We start from the raw sequence: 19,674 nt of genomic DNA on the forward strand, positions 1-19,674 counted from the left end.
CTTATACCCCCCACATTCCAGAACATTATCACCTGTCCCTCATGAAGCAAGCAGATATTTGGGCAAACAAGCAAAGCCCAGAAAAGAAAACAGGACCAGTTAAGTATATTTTATAAATGATAAGATACAGATAGTTTCAAATATTGCTACACAAATACTTTCAAATTCTCAAAGAAATAATTTATTCTTTAATTCAACTTGAACTTATCATTTAATAATCATTTAATATTGATTGAAACTCAAAATGGTAACAAAGAAGACATTTTAAACTTGTGAATGATCAAAAATAGTATTTTTCTATTAGTATTTTTTTCACATGGAACAGAAGTACAATTCATCCATGTAATGTGCAAGGTGCAAAGGCAAATGTTGCTACCCCTTTCACCCAGTGTTGTAAAATTACAACATTGACATAACAAGCTCAAAATCTAATATGATCAAAGCATTCAACAGTACCTTAATATCTGCATGATCTAGACATATTACTAATCATAGAAAAAATTATTTTAGACATTTTACTTACTTGAATGTTGATTTATCCAGTCCAGTAAAACAAGATGATGTGCTTCAAGGCAAGTTTGCAGGTTGTGTGAGTTCATGACCAGGTGAACAGGCCTATTTACAAAATCTACCATCCAATAGCATTGCAAGGCTTAACAATAGGACATATTAGTTGTGTAAATGTGGTCTTAGAGAGAGAAAAAAAACGTGCAGGTTTATTTTAGTAGAACTAAAATTGATGTTGTAATATTACATCAGTGGGCATCACAGTTAAGATGCTTTCAATAATGGGGGCCTGGGTAGCTCAACGAGTACTGGCGCTGACTACCACCCCTGGAGTTCGCGAGTTCGAATCCCAGGGCTTGCTGATTGACTCCAGCCAGGTCTCCTAAGCAACCAAATTGGCCCGGTTGCTAGGGAGGGTAGAGTCACATGGGGTAACCTCCTCGTGGTCGCTATAATGTGGTCCGCTCTCGGTGAGTTGTGCGTGGATGTCGTGGTGGATGGTGTGAAGCCTCCACACACATGTCTCCGTGGTCAAGCGCTCAACAAGCCACATGATAAGGTGCGTGGGTTGATGGTCTCAGACATGGAGGCAAATGAGATTCGTCCTCCGCCACCCGGATTGAGGCGGGTCACTACGCCCTACTTTACCACTACTAATCTATTAACTTCCAAATTGAAAAAAAAAAAAGTAGTGTTCAATAGTGCAGCAGGATCTGGCAAGTTAGATGAGCTCCTAAGGAAGTACAGATGCTGCTGTGCGTTCTTGATCAGGGTGGAATTGTTAATGGCAATTACATTTTACATTTATGCATTTGGCAGACACTTTTATCCAAAGCGACTTACAGCACCCTTATTACAGGGACAATCCCCCTGGAGCAACCTGGAGTTAATTGCCTTGCTCAAGGACACAATGGTGGTGGCCGTGGGGATCGAACCAACAACCTTCTGCTTACAAGTTCAGTGCTTTAGTCCACTATGCCACCACCTCTCTTGTGGCATAAAATCCTTTTTTCCAATTATGCAATAGTAAAACATTTCTTTCCTAATTTCTTCACTTTCGCATGTTATTTTAATGTTCCGATTAAACCCATGAGCCCTTATTTGTCATGAAGCAAAACCTTTGAGATTTTGTTTCATCATTTTCTCTCCACATAAATAGAGTAAGCGTGCGTCTCCTCTTTGTCACTGCGTTGTTTAAGAAATGAGAAGCTACACACTGCATCAGTTAGGGTTAAAAGAATTGTTGCCAGCTGAAACATATTAATCACTGCAATAATGATCCAGTCATGGGCTCTTAAGGACCTGCTTATTTAAATCCAAACTGAATTTTTTTTTGGCCAGGCAGCGTATACTGTAGCTTCCTACATCTACAGTATATCTATCATTGAAGTAGCATATTAAGCTAACATTGTATTGTTTAATTTAAATTAAATAGATTTTTCATCAGGGAGAAAATAAAATATCTCTATAATCACGATTTGTAACGGAATCTATTTTCCCCCCGCTCCTATTTCAAAGTTTCACAAAAGTCAAACAAAATAAAAAATTCTGGAATTTTTTGTTTTATATATATATATATATATATATATATATATATATATATATATATATATATATATATATATATATAATGAAAGAAAGTCATATCAGTTTGGAAAAAAAACTTGGGTGAGAAAATTATGATTTTTTTTTTTTTTTTTTTTTTTGGTTAATTGTTTATTGTGATATTTTTGCGTGGGTTGTTGTTCGACAGTGCACAAACAATCTCATTTCATGTCCAAGTGTTTTTGCAAAAGTTGGCCCATTCTTAGAAGTCGCAATTAACTGTCTTATCTTGGATCGAATCTTAGTAGTAAACAATCAGTCGTCATGGTATCATAGCTACTGGTACACTCAGAGTCATTCACATGGTAATGTAGGTCATGTTCTAAAATTCGACTGTGTCTGCGGTATGCAGTCAGTCTGGCCTGCTGTTAATATGCCTACAGTGATCCTGGAGGTCAGCAGGAAGTCTAGACGTCTACACCGATTTGTTTGAGTGGTCATTTTGCTCTGATAAAATAAGGCCTGCCTGCTTTGCATTAAAGCAACCTTGAAAGAAGTTGATGATCATAACTTGATTTAATAGAGAGGCTACTGTCCTTATAAAATTTACAGGAGTAATTATAGTTTCCACCAAAATACTATAGTTACAACAGTTTTGGTTTCTATAATAAATGGTAATTTTTATTAAACCACTATGTACAAAACGAAAACAGAAAATTTCAGTATTTGTCATTTTCTAAAGATTCTTACACTATTAGAAGATCGTCTTATATTGTTATGTATATTATAATAGTTACAATACCATAGTAAGGAATGGGTGGTGTGATGGTACAAATACCGTACATCCTACTACTAGAGATTCTGCTATACTGTTTGTATTGTGGTCGATATATTTGCGTGGTTATAAGTGGGCAGCATTGCTTTACATTATTTGCACATTATATGGATTTAAAAGCATGGAGGAATCTGAAATTACGGAGTATGACATTTCCCAAACAAGTCAAGATGAGGATGAAGTTTGTTGTTCACAGTTTCCAAGTACATCTATAGCCGCTTTTCCACCATCGGGCCAAACGGTTCTGAGCACAGCGAGGAACGGTTCCAGTAGCATTTCCACTTGAGTAAGGTTTGGCACGGAATGATTACAATACAAACCATTCTCTGCTTGGATTTCTCGCTTTGCTTGATGTTGCCCCAATCTGATCAGCTGCATATGTGTGTGTGCTTCAAATGAACATAAAAGGTTAACAACATAAAGACTGATATAAAAGCCGGTAATAATTCCAGTGCGATTGTACAGTGTGATTGTAGCATAACTTCGTTCATCATGCATGTACAGTTGTGCTCAAAAGTTTGCATACCCTTGCAGAAATTGTGAGATTTTGGCATTGATTTTGAAAATATGACTGATCGTGCAAAAAAAACTGTCTTTTATTTAAGGATAGTGATCATATAAGCCATTTATTATCACATAGTTGTTTGGCTCCTTTTTAAATCATAATGATAACAGAAATCACCCAAATGGCCCTGATCAAAAGTTTACATACCCTTGAATGTTTGGCCTTGTTACAGACACACAAGGTGACACACACAGGTTTAAATGGCAATTAAAGGTTAATTTCCCACACCTGTGGCTTTTTAAATTGCAGTTAGTGTCTGTGTATAGATAGGCAATGAGTTTGTTAGCTCTCACGTGGATGCACTGAGCAGGCTAGATACTGAGCCATGGGGAGCAGAAAAGAACTGTCAAAAGACCTGCGTAACAAGGTAATGGAACTTTATAAAGATGGAAAAAGATATCCAAAGCCTTGAAAATGCCAGTCAGTACTGTTCAGTCACTTATTAAGAAGTGGGAAATTCGGGGATCTCTTGATTGGGAAAAGAAGGTGTGGTTTTTTCAAGGAGCACAATACGACGATACTTGAACAAAAATGAGCTGCATGGTCGAGTTGCCAGAAAGAAGCCTTTACTGCGCCAATGCCACAAAAAAGCCCGGTTACAATATGCTCGACAACACCTTGACATGCCTCACAGCTTCTGGCACACTGTAATTTAGAGTGACGAGAACAAAATATAGCTTTGTTTGGAGAGGGGTCAACAAGGCCCACTGTGAAGCATGGTGGTGGCTCACTGATGTTTTGGGGGTGTGTGAGCTCTAAAGGCACGGGGAATCTTGTGAAAATTGATGGCAAGATGAATGCAGCATGTTATCAGAAAATACTGGCAGACAATTTGCATTCTTCTGCACAAAAGCTGCACATGGGACGCTCTTGGACTTTCCAGCACGACAATGACCCTAAGTACAAGGCCAAATTGACCCTCCAGTGGTTAAAGCAGAAAAAGGTGAAGGTTCTGGAGTGGCCATCAGTCTCCTGACCTTAATATCATCGAGCCACTCTGGGGAGATCTCAAATGTGCGGTTCATGCAAGGTGACCAAAGACTTTGCATGACCTGGAGGCATTTTGCCAAGATGAATGGGCAGCTATACAACAAGAATTTGGGGCCTCATAGACAACTATTACAAAAGACTGCACGCTGTCATTGATGCTAAAGGGGGCAATATACAGTATTAAGAACTAAGGGTATGCAGACTTTTGAACAGGGGTCATTTCATTTTTTTCTTTTTTGCCATGTTTTGTTTTATGATTGTGCCATTCTGTTATAACCTGCAGTTGACTATGAATCCCATAAGAAATAAAAGAAATGTGTTTTGCCTGCTCACTCATGTTTTCTTTAAAAATGGTACATATATTACCAATTCTCCAAGGGTATGCAAACTTTTGAGGACAACTGTATACACCAGCTTAAGACCATAACTGGCCTTGACGTTGCATGTGAATGAAATAAATTGTCTACACTGAAGATTTTCTGACATCTGGACTCTGATATCTGCAAGGGTTTATGATTATACATAGAAATTGTTTGACATACAATGAGTAAGCTTCAGTACTTTCTATAATTTGATGGTTTTTATATATTGATTTCCAGATAACTTTCTAGATTGACTTGGTTTAGATAAAATTACCTACATTGGCTAAGAAGTATTTAACAGTTTTCTTATTGTACACTATTATTTCCGAAAATCTGGGTTATTTTTAATTAATTGGATTTAAATGTATTTTACACTGTGTTGCCAACTTCCTGTGTGGTGCACTTTGTTTTTTGTGCATTTTTCTTGCACACCTATATTTTGAAAATAACTTATATTTCGCTAACCAGGTTGCCTTGTATTCTAATAAAGAACTAGTTTTTTAATCATATTGGAGTTACATATTAGTTGAGTATGTTTAAAGGTTGAAAAATCTAATCGTGAATTGTCCTCAAGTTTGAAAAATAAATCTATTTGATGTACTCCCTTTCATTTGTAAAGTATTCAATTCACTGAATTAAAAGAAAAAAAAAAATAGCCAAAGCAATTTAATATACAATTAGTTTTTTTGAATTCCAGCAAAAATAACTATATTATTGCTTATATTTATACCGAAATATAAAATTATGCATACCGTGATATGAGATTTTGGTCATACCGGCTGCCATAGCAACTATTTTTGCAAGGTTGTTGCCCTCACTAATGAACTAAAAGTACCCATTGGTTCATAACAAGTGGTTCTTGGCTTTGATTTTCAGCACTGGTAAACTCATAATCTGGAACTGGGCAGCCGTGAACTGGCCAGCTGTTTTTCAGTCAAGCATTCAACATAGAATTTTTCGTTCATCGAAACGAGCGTTTTAAAAATCTGAAAGTAAATAACCTATGTGGTTGCATTAGAGATGCATGAACCCGAACATAGAGTCTGAGAGCAGATTTTAACCAAGAGCAAATGTGTTCGCTCACTGAAAATGAAACCTTGTGTTACTTGAGCTGAAATGACTTGTGGTGATTTGTTGCAGCTGTGTTGAATGGCAGTGGTTAGGAGGAAAGTGTGGGCTCCATCTCGAGTGGCAAAAATGTGTTGACAAGCCAGTTGTCATCCAAATTCAGCCATCCTCTACTTGCCAGAGATGTGTCCATTATCACAAGCTATATTTTCTCTCTTAATTTTCAGAGCATTGAAAAAATATCATCTCAGGCTGTGACTCGAGCCCCCTTCTCCATCTGCAGCTTTAAGGTAATGTGATTATTTCTATTATTCTATATGCTCAAATGGTAAAATACAAATTGTTTCAAATGAATCCGTTTAAATGTCCAGTGTTATTGGGTCCAAAAAAAAATCTTGAAAATTCATTTTTAATTTATTAACTTAGCCGTGTGTTTTAGTCTGTATGCTAATTCTGCCTTCATGTGCTACTGGAATTAACCTACTTCCCACTTCTGAAGTGGTAATTTCAAGTACGTCGTGTTCAAGTGTTTCGATGTTGGAAAGAGCTGGAAAAATGGACAACACCAGGTTCATTCATACATATATTTTGAGGTACTTTTGACATCATAATACATATTACAATTAGCAGTTAGCCTGCTCATGATAATAGTATTTTGGTCAAATACAAGCTATTTTCACAGTGTAAAAATGTATGCCATGCATCAAATGGTTGCTGATATACATAAATGAATATGACTGAATCGGCAAGCGCTAACAATTAGCTGTATTTAGAAAAATGTATAAAACCATCACTCACTACAGAAACTGTACTCTCCTCCACCATATTGAAAGTTTACATCTCCTCTTAACTGGGAAACTCGGGTATCAAAATGATATCAGAGTTTTCCAGTTGTAACTTTGACTTGAGGGGTCGTTCGTGTGTAACATCCGAGTGGGAAACTGGTATTTACAATAATTTCGATAGCACATGAAGGCAGCATAAAGTAGTAAGTATTAGACTATAAAGTGTGAATTGAGTAGTTAATTTTTACAAGGCAGAGAATATGATTACTGCGATAGGATAGTTGTAGTTTACTATATATTTGGCCATTTTGGGAATAACAGAATTGGATAAACTGATTGCTTGGTCGATTAGCAAAACATTTAACTTCCCAAATACTGCACATTTCCTGTTTTTACATTTTTTATTTTTTTATTTTATTTCAATTCCAATTCTCTTTTTCTGTGATTAAGTTGATTTTTTTATTTTTTTTTATTTTGCTGTTACATGTATGCAGTTATTCCATCATTTCAAAGACAGATAGATATTACAACATGATGTTCAGATTAATCTGATTATTTGTAGACCTGTTTGCTCAAAAAAAAAAAAAAATCTTTATTTTTGTTTTCCAGTTGTGAGTGTTCTCTGTTGTGTCTGTTTTTCCATCTAGCAGGGTAACTTGAGGGGAAAAAGAATGAGCTGATTTCAAGAGCGCTGATAATGACCCCCAGAATAAATGTGGCCTGGTCACACAGCAAAGTGGGGAACGTACATGCTGTGAGTAGACACATCTATAATCAGAAACCAACCCCTAAACAGACCTGAACAATAGCTGTGCTCAAGTGCACTTACATCTTGTAGCTTATCAGCGCAAAATTCCACCTTACTTAACAGCAACCTGAAATTACATTTTTGAAATAAATCTTGTTGTATATGACCCCCACTAAACAGACTGATGTAACATGGTCCCCTTACAGTGAGATTTCTAAGGCCATGATGCAATGAGATAAACACTGGATGACTGAAGGTCCCCTGCTTATCAGTCTCTAAGCATGGCTGGACTACAGCTGGTGACCCCTGCCTCCTCACTCATGGGGCCCTTCTTCGGTCTCCCATGGCAGCAGGAAGCTATCCATGACAGCATATACACACCAAGGAAATATCAGGCAAGTCTTTTGAATCGTTTTTGGGTTAGGAGATTACTTTGTTGTTCTTCCTGGTCGATTGATTGTTTTTAACAGCTTGATTTATTTTATTTTTTATTTTTTATTTTTTTATCTTTAATTAAAGGCATAGTTCACCCAAAAATCTTGAAAGTAGTCATAATTTACTCATCCTCATGCCATTACAAACCTCTTTGACTTGCTTTCTTCTGTGAAACACAAAACATGTTTTAAGAATGTTCATTGCTGCTTGTTACCATATAATGAAGCTCCAAAAATGAACCATAAAAAAGCACCATATATGTACCATAACAGTAGTCCAAATGACTTGTGCACTGTATAACAACAAGGCTTCTAAAGCCATACGATAGCTTTGAGAACAAACCAAAATGCAAGTCATTATTCGCTGAAGATCTTTGCCGCAGCTTTACTTGATTGTACCAGGTTTGATGTCAGTGAACTAGTAACACCAAAGGTACTCACGTGTCACGTAAACATTCATAATGTGACAAGTTTGAATATGCAAATGTACAAATGAGATTTGAGAGCTGTTGCTGACTTAAATTTTGGTCTGTTCCTCACACAAAGCTATTGCATGGTTTCAGAAGACTTTGAATATAGTGCACAAGTTTTATGGAATATTTTTTATGATTTTGATGTTTTTTTAATTTTTTTTTTTTTTTATCCCTTTTGGAATTTGACAGCCCAAAGTCACTTTCATTGTAGGTAAAAGAGCAGCTCGAACATTCTACTGAACCCCTCACTTTGATTTTTAGAAGAGAAATTATACAGGGTCGAAACGGCATGCAGATAACTAAGTTGATGATTGAATTTCACTTTTGTTGAACCCCCTTCTACTGTCTTCCTTCATTTTTGACAGATTTGATTTTTATCATTTAAAAAAAAAAAGAAAAAGGGTTTCCTTAATCTGAACTGTACATGGCTTAGTGACTTTTCCTACATTTGTCATCTGAACTCACACAAAAAAGGGGACTAGATTCTATGAGTCTGTGTGATTTTCAAGACTTTAAGACTTCATTACACACAAGCCTTTATTATTCTTTAGTTTATTACTGTTTTTTATGAATAATTTGTGTATTGCTGTTCATTATCTTGCTGTTCGTTATCTTACAATTTTGTTTACTTCATTTACTTCACTGACTAAATTTAAATTGAATTTTCGTTTTTACAAAATAAATGGTTTGTAACAAAATGCTTGCTCAAAGTCTTATCTTTGTAACACTATTGTCAAGGTTGACTGAAAAAATAATAGTCTTTGATAATATCTAAATATATCCAAATTCATAACTTAATATCGAGAGATTAACTTCGTTACAACGTCGGGCTACAGTTACTAGGCAGCATGTGTGGATCACTGCAGCCATCTACTGATTATAATTGTAATTTCATGGAAATGTATGTATTTGTTTTTTCCCAGCAGATGCTCCAAATGCATGATAGTTTTTGATATACATATATATATATATATATATATATATATATATATATATATATATAAAATTATATATTTGTTTTCAATGAAGTGTATGTTTTTAATTAAGTGAAAGTAATATAAAATGTGTGTTTTATATGAAAATAAATGGTGTAATTCAGTGATTTAAAGGTAAATTAGGTCTAAATACCATACATTTCCAAAAGAAATGCATAAGTTTAGTGTTATTACTTTAGTGATGTTAGTTCTATTACATTTATAAAAAAAAAAAAGAAAAAAAAAATACATGATTACTATATCCGGTCAAATTTGACCAGGAATTTTGAATGCGTGTGCCTGTAATGAAGATAGTAAAAAGGTTCAAGCAGACATTTACATTTGAATATTTTTATCCAATTTTATTTTCCTACCAGGTTGAACTTCTTGAAGCAGCTCTTGAACACAATACTATAGTCTGCTTAAATACTGACTCAGGGAAGACCTTTATCGCAGTACTCCTAATCAAAGAACTCTCCCACCAAATCCGTGGAGAGGATGAAAAGAGAACAGTTTTCCTGGTGAATGCAGGTGAGAAAATGTTACAGTGCCACACAATTTCAGCATGCTGTAAAGAAACCAGTTGAAAACATGATTGTCTTGCTAAATGTCGATTAATCTATTTGTGTGTTTGTCTTTTTTGGATCAAAGCATCATCTGTGGTTCAGCAAGCATCTACTATAAGAACCCACTCCGATCTCCAGGTAGGCGACTACATGTCAGAGGAGATGACATCATGGCCCGAGGAGATGTGGAACAGAGAGATGATGGGGAATCAGGTGTGATTATACACGCTTTTAACGTGCTGCTGAATTTGTTATAATAAGCATGTCTATTGCCGAATGTCTCAATTAGGTGTCATCGTGCAATCTCCCCTCTAATATTCTCTCATCCCTCTCTCTTTTCCATAATGTCTGTTCTGTTAGGTTCTGGTGATGACGTGCCACATCTTCCTGCATATGTTGAAAAATAGAGTCTTGCCACTATCAAAAATCAACCTGCTGGTTTTTGACGAATGCCACCTTGCAATCACGGACCATCCTTATCGGGAAATAATGAAGGTGAAATTGCAGTTCGTTACAGCTTTGAATGACGACTGTGAAATCGCATCTGTCAGTGTAAAGGGAGGGATGATGAAGGCCTCATCTAACTGTCATTCCAACAAAATGATAAAGAGGTGTCAATCCATTGGTCTGGTATTAATGGGCATGTATTTAGTCATGTTGCTGGCCTGAAACATATTCTTACCTGGAGGGTTTTATTTTAAAGGATAAAAATTGTGACTGATGTTTGGATGACGCAACTTCTAGTGTATAGGCAACTTAAAATATATACATTTAAAGGCATAATTCACCCAAACATTTTAATTCTGTCATGATTTACTCACCATTTACTTAACTCATATTGTTTCAAACCCGTATTACTTTTTTCTTCTTCCGTGGAACGCAAAAGGAGGTATAAAGCAGAATGTTAGCCCTAGTCACCATTCACTTTGATTACATGGAAAAAAGATTCAGTGACCGGTGACTGAGTCTATCATTTTAATTTTTCACTCAAGACAAATTCATACAGGATTAGAATGACAAGAGGGTGAAGAAATGATGACAGAATCTTCATTTGTGTGAACTCTCCCTTTATGTCCAAAGATTAGGTGAGTGCAGATGTTTTAACTTCACTGCATATATGATATTTCCTGAGGAGAGAGTCACAATTGAATTTCAGAATGCTTTTCGGCTCTTTCATAGTAAGAAATTTACAAAAGAAAAACTCCTGGCAGTTAGGAGTGTGAATGTTTGGCCCTGAATTCAGTTTTGTTTTAGGGAATCACATTTTTATTCCAAAGCAATTATTTTTACAAACAGCGTAGGGGGTGCAATTCTTTGTCAAATCATGGTGGCTCAATGCAAGATGCTGTATGAAGCCATAATAAAATATGTAGAAATATAATAAGAAGGTATAATAAGCTAGTGTCAGAGGTCGTTCTGCAGCTTTCGTTCTGTGAAAATTAAATGTCGAATCAGAGCGTTTTCAATCAATCTGCATCATTCTTTCTGTGAGTTTGCATTAGAATGATCACATTTCATGTGTGTTTAACATTATGTCCTGTGACTGTGATACCTGTGCAAAGAAATACATTTGATTTTCTTTAAACCGTGTTTGTGGCGCAGAAAATTGGTTTGTTGTTTTAAAATAAAGTTTATTAAGCCTTTTTGTCCTTGGCTGTCTTAGCAGATTTGTGAGGGTTGCCCAGGCTGTCCCCGCATTCTTGGTCTGACTGCTTCCATTTTAAATGGCAAATGTGACCCATGTGACCTGGAGGAAAAGATTCAGAACCTAGAGAAGATTCTGCAGAGCAATGCAGAAACTGCCACTGATCTTGTGGTGCTGGATAGGTACATTTCTGCTTTCCTGCATTTCTGCTGTATTTCCTGTAAAACTCAATTTGTGATGTATGCAACAGCATTGAAATTAAATGCATCTTAGTTCACTCATAACGGAAATACTGTCATAATTTACCAATCCCCAAGTCGTTCCAAACCCGTATGACTTTCTTTCTTATTCGTAACACAAAAGGAAAAAAAATGTAATGAAAAGTTCTGGTTTGTCTTTTCAATGCAAAGGCTGGTGATAGTGACTCAAGCATTACACATTCATGAGTGCTATGGTAAAAGCTCATTCACAGTGGCTCACGTGTTCATGAGAACTTGCATTGTTTAGCGATAAAAGCAACACACGTGTGCCACTATGAACGAGCATCTTTTATAGATTAGAACTGAAAAGATTTGAACTGAAAAATGACTTACATTTCTGACAATCTGACACATTGTATGCCTTCAGAACCAGTTGGACTACTTTTAGGATCATTTTGGGTCTTTTAAATAATTACAGAATTTTTAGGTGAACTATCACTTTAAGTATTTTCTAATATAGCTTTTGCTAAGATGTTGAAGACTTTGCTTGTTGTTTAAAGATCTCACTGGTGTGTTTTCATCCAGGTATGCATCCCAGCCTCGTGAGGTGGTGCTGGACTGTGGACCATACCAGGATGAAAGTGGACTCTCTGAGAGGCTTCTGGGCGAGCTGGATGAAGCCCTTAATTTTCTTAATGACTGCAACTTATCTGCTCATCGAGAAGAACGAGATCCCACTTTCATCTCCAAACAGGTTCTCTTTACAGAAATTATAAATCATCAAAGTTCTTAACAGCATCTTGTTTACTACTGTGGTTGTTTGATCTCAAACTAGTGCAGGGCTCTCTGCTCTCATTTTTGTTTAGGAGCACTCGTGCCCCTAAGTGAAACATTTTAGGGGCACAGTCATAGGTCAGTTTATTAAAGACTGTTACTTGTACAGTGCATCCGGAAAGTATTCACAGCGCTTCACTTTTTCCACATTTTGTTATGTTACAGCCTTATTCCAAAATGGATTAAATTCATTATTTTCCTCAAAATTCTACAAACAATACCCTATAATGACAATGTGAAATAAGTTTGTTTGAAATCTTTGCAAATTTATTAAAATTAAAAAACGAATAAAAATCACATGTACATAAGTATTCACAGCCTTTGCTCAATACTTTGTTGAAGCACCTTTGGCACCAATTACAGCCTCAAGTCTTTTTGAGTATGATGCTACAAGCTTGGCACACCTATTTTTGGGCAGTTTCTCCCATTCTTCTTTGCAGCACCTCTCAAGCTCCATCAGGTTGTATGGGGAGCGTCAGTGCACAGCCATTTTCAGATCTCTCCAGAGATGTTCAATCGGGTTCAAGTCTGGGCTCTGGCTGGGCCACTCAAGGACATTCACAGATTTGTCCCGGAGCCACTCTTTTGTTATCTTGGCTGTGTGCTTAGGGTCGTTGTCCTGTTGGAAGATGAACCTTCGCCCCAGTCTGAGGTCCAGAGCGCTCTGGAGCAGGTTTTCATCAAGGATGTCTCTGTACATTGCTGCATTCATCTTTCCCTCGATCCTGACTAGTCTCTCAGTTCCTGCCGCTGAAAAACATCCCCACAGCATGATGCTGCCACCACCATGCTTCACTGTAGGGATGGTATTGGCCAGGTGATGAGTGGTGCCTGGTTTCCTCCATACATGACGCTTGCCATTCAGGTCAAAGAGTTCAATCTTTGTTTCTCATGGTCTGAGAGTCCTTCAGGTGCCTTTTGGCAAACTCCAGGCAGGCTGTCATGTGCCTTTTACTGAGGAGTGGCTTCCGTCTGGACACTCTACCATACAGGCCTGATTGGTGGAGTGCTGCAGAGATGATTGTTCTTCTGGAAGGTTCTCCTCTCTCCACAGAGAAATGTTGGAGCTCTGTCAGAGTGACCATCGGGTTCTTGGTCACCTCCCTGACTAAGGCCCTTCTCCCCCGATCGCTCAGTTTGGCCAGGCGGCCAGCTCTAGGAAGAGTCCTGGTGGTTCCAAACTTCTTCCATTTATGGATGATGGAGGCCACTGTGCTCACTGGGACCTTCAATGCTGCTGAAATTTTTCTGTACCCTTCCCCAGATCTGTGCCTCGATACAATCCTGTCTCTGAGGTCTACAGACAATTCCTTGGACTTCATGGCCTGGTTTGTGCTCTGACATGCACTGTTAACTGTGGGACCTTATATAGACAGGTGTGTGCCTTTCCAAATCATGTCCAATCAACTGAATTTACCACAGGTGGACTCCAATCAAGTTGTAGAAACATCTCAAGGATGATCAGTGGAAACAGGATGCACCTGAGCTAAATTTTGAGTGTCATGGCAAAGGTTGTGAATACTTCTGTACATGTGATTTTTTTATTTATTTTTATTTTTTTTGTTTAATTTTTTTTATACATTTGCAAAGATTTCAAACAAACTTCTTTCATGTTGTCATTATGGGGTATTGTTTGTAGAATTTTGAGGAAAATAATTAATTTAATCCATTTTGTAATAAGGCTGTAACATAACAAAATGTGTAAAAAGTGAAGCGCTGTGCATACTTTCCGGATGCACTGTAACTGCTAAAGTATTGCTACAGAATTCAGAAACAAAAGATGCATAAAGGTTCTCTGATAAACCTTTTCAAAATAACCTTACAAGCAGCACCAAACAACAGAAGTCCTCACTGATAACCTTTATGAGCATCTAATAAACTAAAAATATATTGATGACACTTTATACTTCTATTTGCCAGTAACAAGCATTATATTGGTAATTCTTAACAGATTCGTAGTTCATCAACACTCATATATATTAAATCAAACTTTCATGACATTCTCAACTATTAGAATGTATTTTAGGTCTAACTATCTCTAGCTGGGTTTCCATCCATGTATTTTTATTCGCATTTTGGGATATCGCATAAAAACTGCTCGATTGAAATGCCAAGATGCGGACAAAATCTCAAAAAATTGCAAAACAATTATTTATACGCTCACTTGATGTGGATACATTTTCATTTGATAAGAAGAAATGCTCATAAACTATGATGGAAACACATTTAACGAATAAACTCCTATTGAATTTAAAAGGAATACAAGATGCGCATCAAAAAGAGTCATGTGACTGAATAACTCGTTCATAACTGGACTAACCAGAGGACCAATCATTGCATCTGAAATGTTGTTCTGGTCATCCTGAAATAACGGTGTCTAGAAAATCTGCATAGTTTGCAGAGCAAATAAGTCGAATTCAAACTTGAACTGTGCCGAAGAGCAGGTTATTTGACACTTTTGAAAAATATATTATAGATCCGCATGGCAAAGACATAAGGAAGGAGGAACGCACACACATAGTGCTCCCAGAACTGTGTGACGTGCTGTCACTCCCAGACGGGCGACAAGATCTTTTACAGTGTTTTTGTCTGTGTGCTCTAAACACAGTGGCTATGACTTCTCCGGAAGTGATGATTTTGATCTTTGAACACATGGGATTAAAATGCTGTCCGTCATTTTGACATAAAAATGCAATTTTCTCGTATAATAATTTTCCACATTCACACGCAGTATATTGCAAGTGAAATGCTTGCACTGTAGAGCCCAGTATTGATGTTTCTCATAAATGTTTTTCTCATTTGTTGTGACTTCTAAAGGTGCTGAATGACTGTTGGGCCGTGTTGACTGTGCTTGGTCCATGGTGCGCCGATAAAGCTGCAGGAATCATGGTGCGGGAGCTGCAGAAATACATCAAACACGAACAGGAGGAGCTGAACCGCAAATTCCTGCTCTTCACAGACACCATTCTGAGAAAAATCCATGCCTTATGTGAGGAGCATTTCTCTCCAGCCTCCCTGGACCTGAAGTTTGTAACTCCCAAGGTCATCAGACTTCTGGAGATTCTTCACGAGTACAAACCTTTCGAACGGCAGCAGTTTGAAAGCGTGGAGTGGTACAACAATCGCAATCAGGACAATTATGTTTCATGGAGCGATTCTGAGGATGATGACGAGGATGAAGAGGCAGAGGGAAAGGAGAAACCTGAGGCTAATTTTCCCTCACCATTCACCAACATCCTCTGTGGAATTATCTTTGTGGAAAGGCGATATACAGCGGTTGTTCTAAACAGGTTTGTTTGCAATGTCTCATTTCATAAAGCACAATTTTATGTGGAAGTGCAGCAACAATGATTAGGCTGAACAGTGCTCATGGGGTGTGTAGTAGTGAGTTATTTAGTATTTCGCTTTTTTAAACAATTTAAACAAACTTCTAATCATATTTATTACACTTTGGTGGATAACTTATCCTGCATCATTTGTTCTGCAAACATGAATGATACCTCAAATTCTGTCGCTTTTTGAGGAGAGGTATGTTATTACTTTTTTTATACATTTTGTTTATCCCCTTTTCTCCAAATTTGGAATGCCCAATTCCCACTACTTAGTATGTCCTCGTGGTGGTGCAGTTACTCACCTCAATCCAGGTTGCCTCCGCTTCTGAGACCGTCAATCCACGCATCTTATCACGTGGCTCGTTGTGCATGACACCGCAGAGACTCCCAGCATGTGGAGGCTCATGCTACTCTCCGCGATCCACGCACAACTTACCACGTGCCCCATTGAGAGCGAGAACCACCAATCGTGACCACAAGGAGGTTACCCCATGTGACTCTACCCTCCCTAGCAACCGGGCCAATTTGGTTGCTTAGGAGACCTGGCTGGAGTCACTCAGCACGCCCTGGATTCGAACTTGCGACTCAGGGGTGGTAGTCAGCGTCAATTCTCGCTGAGCTACCCAGGCCCCCCATATTATTACTTTTTAAGATTTTTGCCTGGCAGACAATAAAATTCAACTTGAATTGAAGGAGGGACCAGAATATCATAGAGACTTGGTGGGCTTTAATGACTTGGGCCAGTAAACAACCCCCCTTTACAACACCCAATCAGCCAACCAGAATCCCCTAGCAACCACATAGCAGTGCCTTACACTCACTCTGAATTTGTTCAGAAAAATGTAATAGGTTATTTCTGAATGATTAGCAAAAAAAATTATAGATCAGGCTTCTCTCTCATTGCTTGTATTTTCTGTGTGCATTAGGCTTATCAAAGAGGCGGGTAAGCAGGACCCAGAGCTGGCCTACATCAGTAGCAATTTCATCACAGGTCACAGTATTGGCAAGAACCAGCCACGCAACAAACAGATGGAGGTGGAGTTCAGAAAACAAGAGGAGGTGAGTGGGTTCTGCAGACATGGGAAGTCTTCTGTGTCACTTCTTGAACTTGATCCGATCAGCTTAATTGATTCCCATTGTTCTCCAGGTCCTGAGGAAGTTCAGAGCTCATGAAACCAACTTGCTCATCGCAACCAGCATCGTGGAGGAAGGGGTTGATATTCCAAAGTGCAATTTGGTCGTGCGGTTTGACTTGCCGACAGAGTACCGGTCGTATGTGCAATCCAAAGGTCGCGCCCGTGCTCCTGTCTCCAATTATATCATGCTAGCTGATAGCAAATGGACGAAAACATTTGAAGAGGACCTCAAGACCTACAAGGCCATAGAGAAGGTCGGCAGTTTTCATGAGACCTCCTTACTGAAAGTGGTTTGGTGTGTTTTAAAGTTAAGCGTTACTAAGAGTAATTTTACCTCAGATTCTCAGAAATAAGTGCTCAAAGTCAGCAGAATGCAGTGATTTTGAAATGGAGCCAGTGACCGATGATGACAACGTTCTCCCTCCTTACGTCCTGCGCTCAGAGGATGCCGGCCCCCGTGTCACGATTAACACAGCTATTGGACATGTCAACAGGTAATTTCCCTTTCCTGAGTCAAACCATTTTTTTTGTAGGTGTGTCGTTTTTTTTTTTAAAGTTAAAAGACTTTCTCCTATTTCAGTTTAATATAGAGACAACTGTAAGTAAGTCATTTGTAGGTTAATTTCTCCGAAAAGTGTGGCTCTGTTGAGCTGTCATAACATTGCTTTGTTTGAGAGTACCGACCAGTCAGACATAGTAACATTGGTTTAACAAACGGTGTGAGTTTGGACCTATGGATGATGGGGGGATTGTTTTTAAATGTTTTTAAAATCTTATATTTGCAATACCATTTGGTGATGCATAAATTACACACTTCACCTTTAAATTGGACAAACACTTCATTTTGTGGCCCATCATGCCATGGCTCTTGAATGTGTTTTTTATCTTGTGTAGATATTGTGCGCGGTTGCCCAGTGATCCATTCACTCATCTTGCTCCTAAGTGTAAAACTGTGGAGCTGAAGAGTGGAGGTTACCAGTCCACTCTCTTCCTTCCCATCAACTCTCCACTCAGAGTTCCTGTCACTGTAAGTACTGGCCAAAACATCACATTTTTAATGAAAATCTGACACCTCGTGTGGATGGCATGGAGTTTAAGGAATATTCCGGGTTCAGTACAAGTTAAGCTTAATCAACAGCATGTGTGGCATAATGTTGATTACTACAGAATAAATTTCTAATTGTCCCACCTTTTCTTTAAAAAAAGCCAATTCTGGGTGGCTCAGTAGTAAAAGACGCTGGCTACCACCCCTGGAGTTCGCTAGTTCGAATCCCAGGGCGTGCTGAGTGACTCCAGCCAGGTCTCCTAAGCAACCAAATTGGCCTGCTTGCTAGGGAGGGTAGAGTCACATGGGGTAACCTCTTCGTGGTCGCTATAACGTGGTTCGTTCTCGGTGGGGTGCGTGGTGAATTGAGCATGGATGCCGTGGTGGATGGCGTGAAGCCTCCACACGCGCTATGTCTCCGTGGCAACACACTCAACAAGCCACATGATAAGATGCGCAGGTTGATGGTCTTAGACGTGGAGGCAACTGGGATTCGTCCTCCGCCACCCGGATTGAGGCGAATCACTACTCCACCATGAGGACTTAAAAAGCGCACTGGGAATTGGGCATTCCAAATTGGGTGAAAAAGTTATCCAAAAAAAAAAATTATTACTGGATTAGAGTAAGGCACTTACAATGGAAGTGAAGAGGGCCAATGTTACAATACTCATTGACCCCATTATCACCTGGCATTAAGGTGGTCAGCATTAAATACAGGTGGAAATGGGGTCCAAAACATTTTGTGATCGGATCACTTAAACCACATATGGAGGTAGTCAAAACGCATGTGACCAGGTGTGGTTGAGCTGTGGTCCTGAAGCTCCACCCCTCACCTGTCAATCAACCGCTGTGCTAAAACAAAAGTTTAAACTTTGTTGGATAAGTGCGGCTTTAAAAGGAAATAACCACCCAATCGGGATTCAAAAAAGCAAATACATGTACAAGCACAAGAACTTTACTTTTTCAGAGTGTCTGATATCAATATGCAGAGACACGGATGATAAGTATGCACATCTGACATCTCAGGTTAATATTAAAAGAACTGAGAATTCTGCTCGAGAACTGAGAATTCTGCTTGAAATGTTGGATAAAATTTCAGCTGCATCTGGGAGAAACAGTGCACAGGTTTTTATCACGCTCTCTTTCTTTTATTACATTGTGCGGTTTATCACGCAGTAATACATTGACATAGTGATTTGATGTATGCCGTCATGAAATCAGAGACCCTCCCCTCAAAATTAAAACACAAGTAGTAACAGAAGACTCATTTGAGACACATGGTAATACCAGGCGGAAACAGGAATGCGTCTCGGCTGACCACATGTGATTGGGTCACCGAAAACACATCTTAATACCAGGACTGTAAAAATTATGATTTCAACAACTTTGCAGCTCAAATAATGTAAAGTTTTAACAGAAAAAAAATAATGTAAGTGCATTTTATACAATTATAAGCTTCACATTTCTGCCTTTTTAACCCCTTCAAAAACTGGCTTCATTCATTTCCATTATAAGTATCTCACTGTAACCTCGATTTTTGCCTTTTTAAAAGAAAAGGATGGATGATTCAAAATAATTATTTGGGATACAACATTTAAAAAAATGCTGTCGATTGAGCTTAAATGGTATT

General features: G+C 38.2%; 1 protein-coding gene across 5 annotated transcripts in view; it reads left to right on the forward strand.

Moving 5' to 3' along the window:
* LOC127454774 (endoribonuclease Dicer-like) overlaps positions 1 to 19,674 on the forward strand; it is a 69,799-nt gene that overhangs the window by 11,226 nt on the left and 38,899 nt on the right. The window contains exons 2-14 of one of the 5 annotated variants that reach the window (XM_051722176.1): positions 6,100 to 6,162; positions 7,267 to 7,411; positions 7,612 to 7,800; positions 9,664 to 9,817; positions 9,938 to 10,065; positions 10,213 to 10,347; positions 11,516 to 11,679; positions 12,283 to 12,451; positions 15,349 to 15,821; positions 16,790 to 16,922; positions 17,011 to 17,253; positions 17,339 to 17,493; positions 17,894 to 18,026. In XM_051722176.1, coding sequence (XP_051578136.1) covers positions 7,687 to 7,800; positions 9,664 to 9,817; positions 9,938 to 10,065; positions 10,213 to 10,347; positions 11,516 to 11,679; positions 12,283 to 12,451; positions 15,349 to 15,821; positions 16,790 to 16,922; positions 17,011 to 17,253; positions 17,339 to 17,493; positions 17,894 to 18,026 — 2,001 coding nt within the window. In that variant the 5' untranslated portion in view covers positions 6,100 to 6,162; positions 7,267 to 7,411; positions 7,612 to 7,686. Of the gene's footprint in view, positions 1 to 6,099; positions 6,163 to 6,332; positions 6,466 to 7,266; positions 7,412 to 7,611; positions 7,801 to 9,663; positions 9,818 to 9,937; positions 10,066 to 10,212; positions 10,348 to 11,515; positions 11,680 to 12,282; positions 12,452 to 15,348; positions 15,822 to 16,789; positions 16,923 to 17,010; positions 17,254 to 17,338; positions 17,494 to 17,893; positions 18,027 to 19,674 lie in introns of those variants that run through there. The other 4 variants (XM_051722175.1, XM_051722180.1, XM_051722177.1 and 1 more) reach the window with 4 other exon arrangements.

This window comes from Myxocyprinus asiaticus, chromosome 17, assembly GCF_019703515.2.
Source record: "Myxocyprinus asiaticus isolate MX2 ecotype Aquarium Trade chromosome 17, UBuf_Myxa_2, whole genome shotgun sequence".
Taxonomy (NCBI): domain Eukaryota; kingdom Metazoa; phylum Chordata; class Actinopteri; order Cypriniformes; family Catostomidae; genus Myxocyprinus; species Myxocyprinus asiaticus.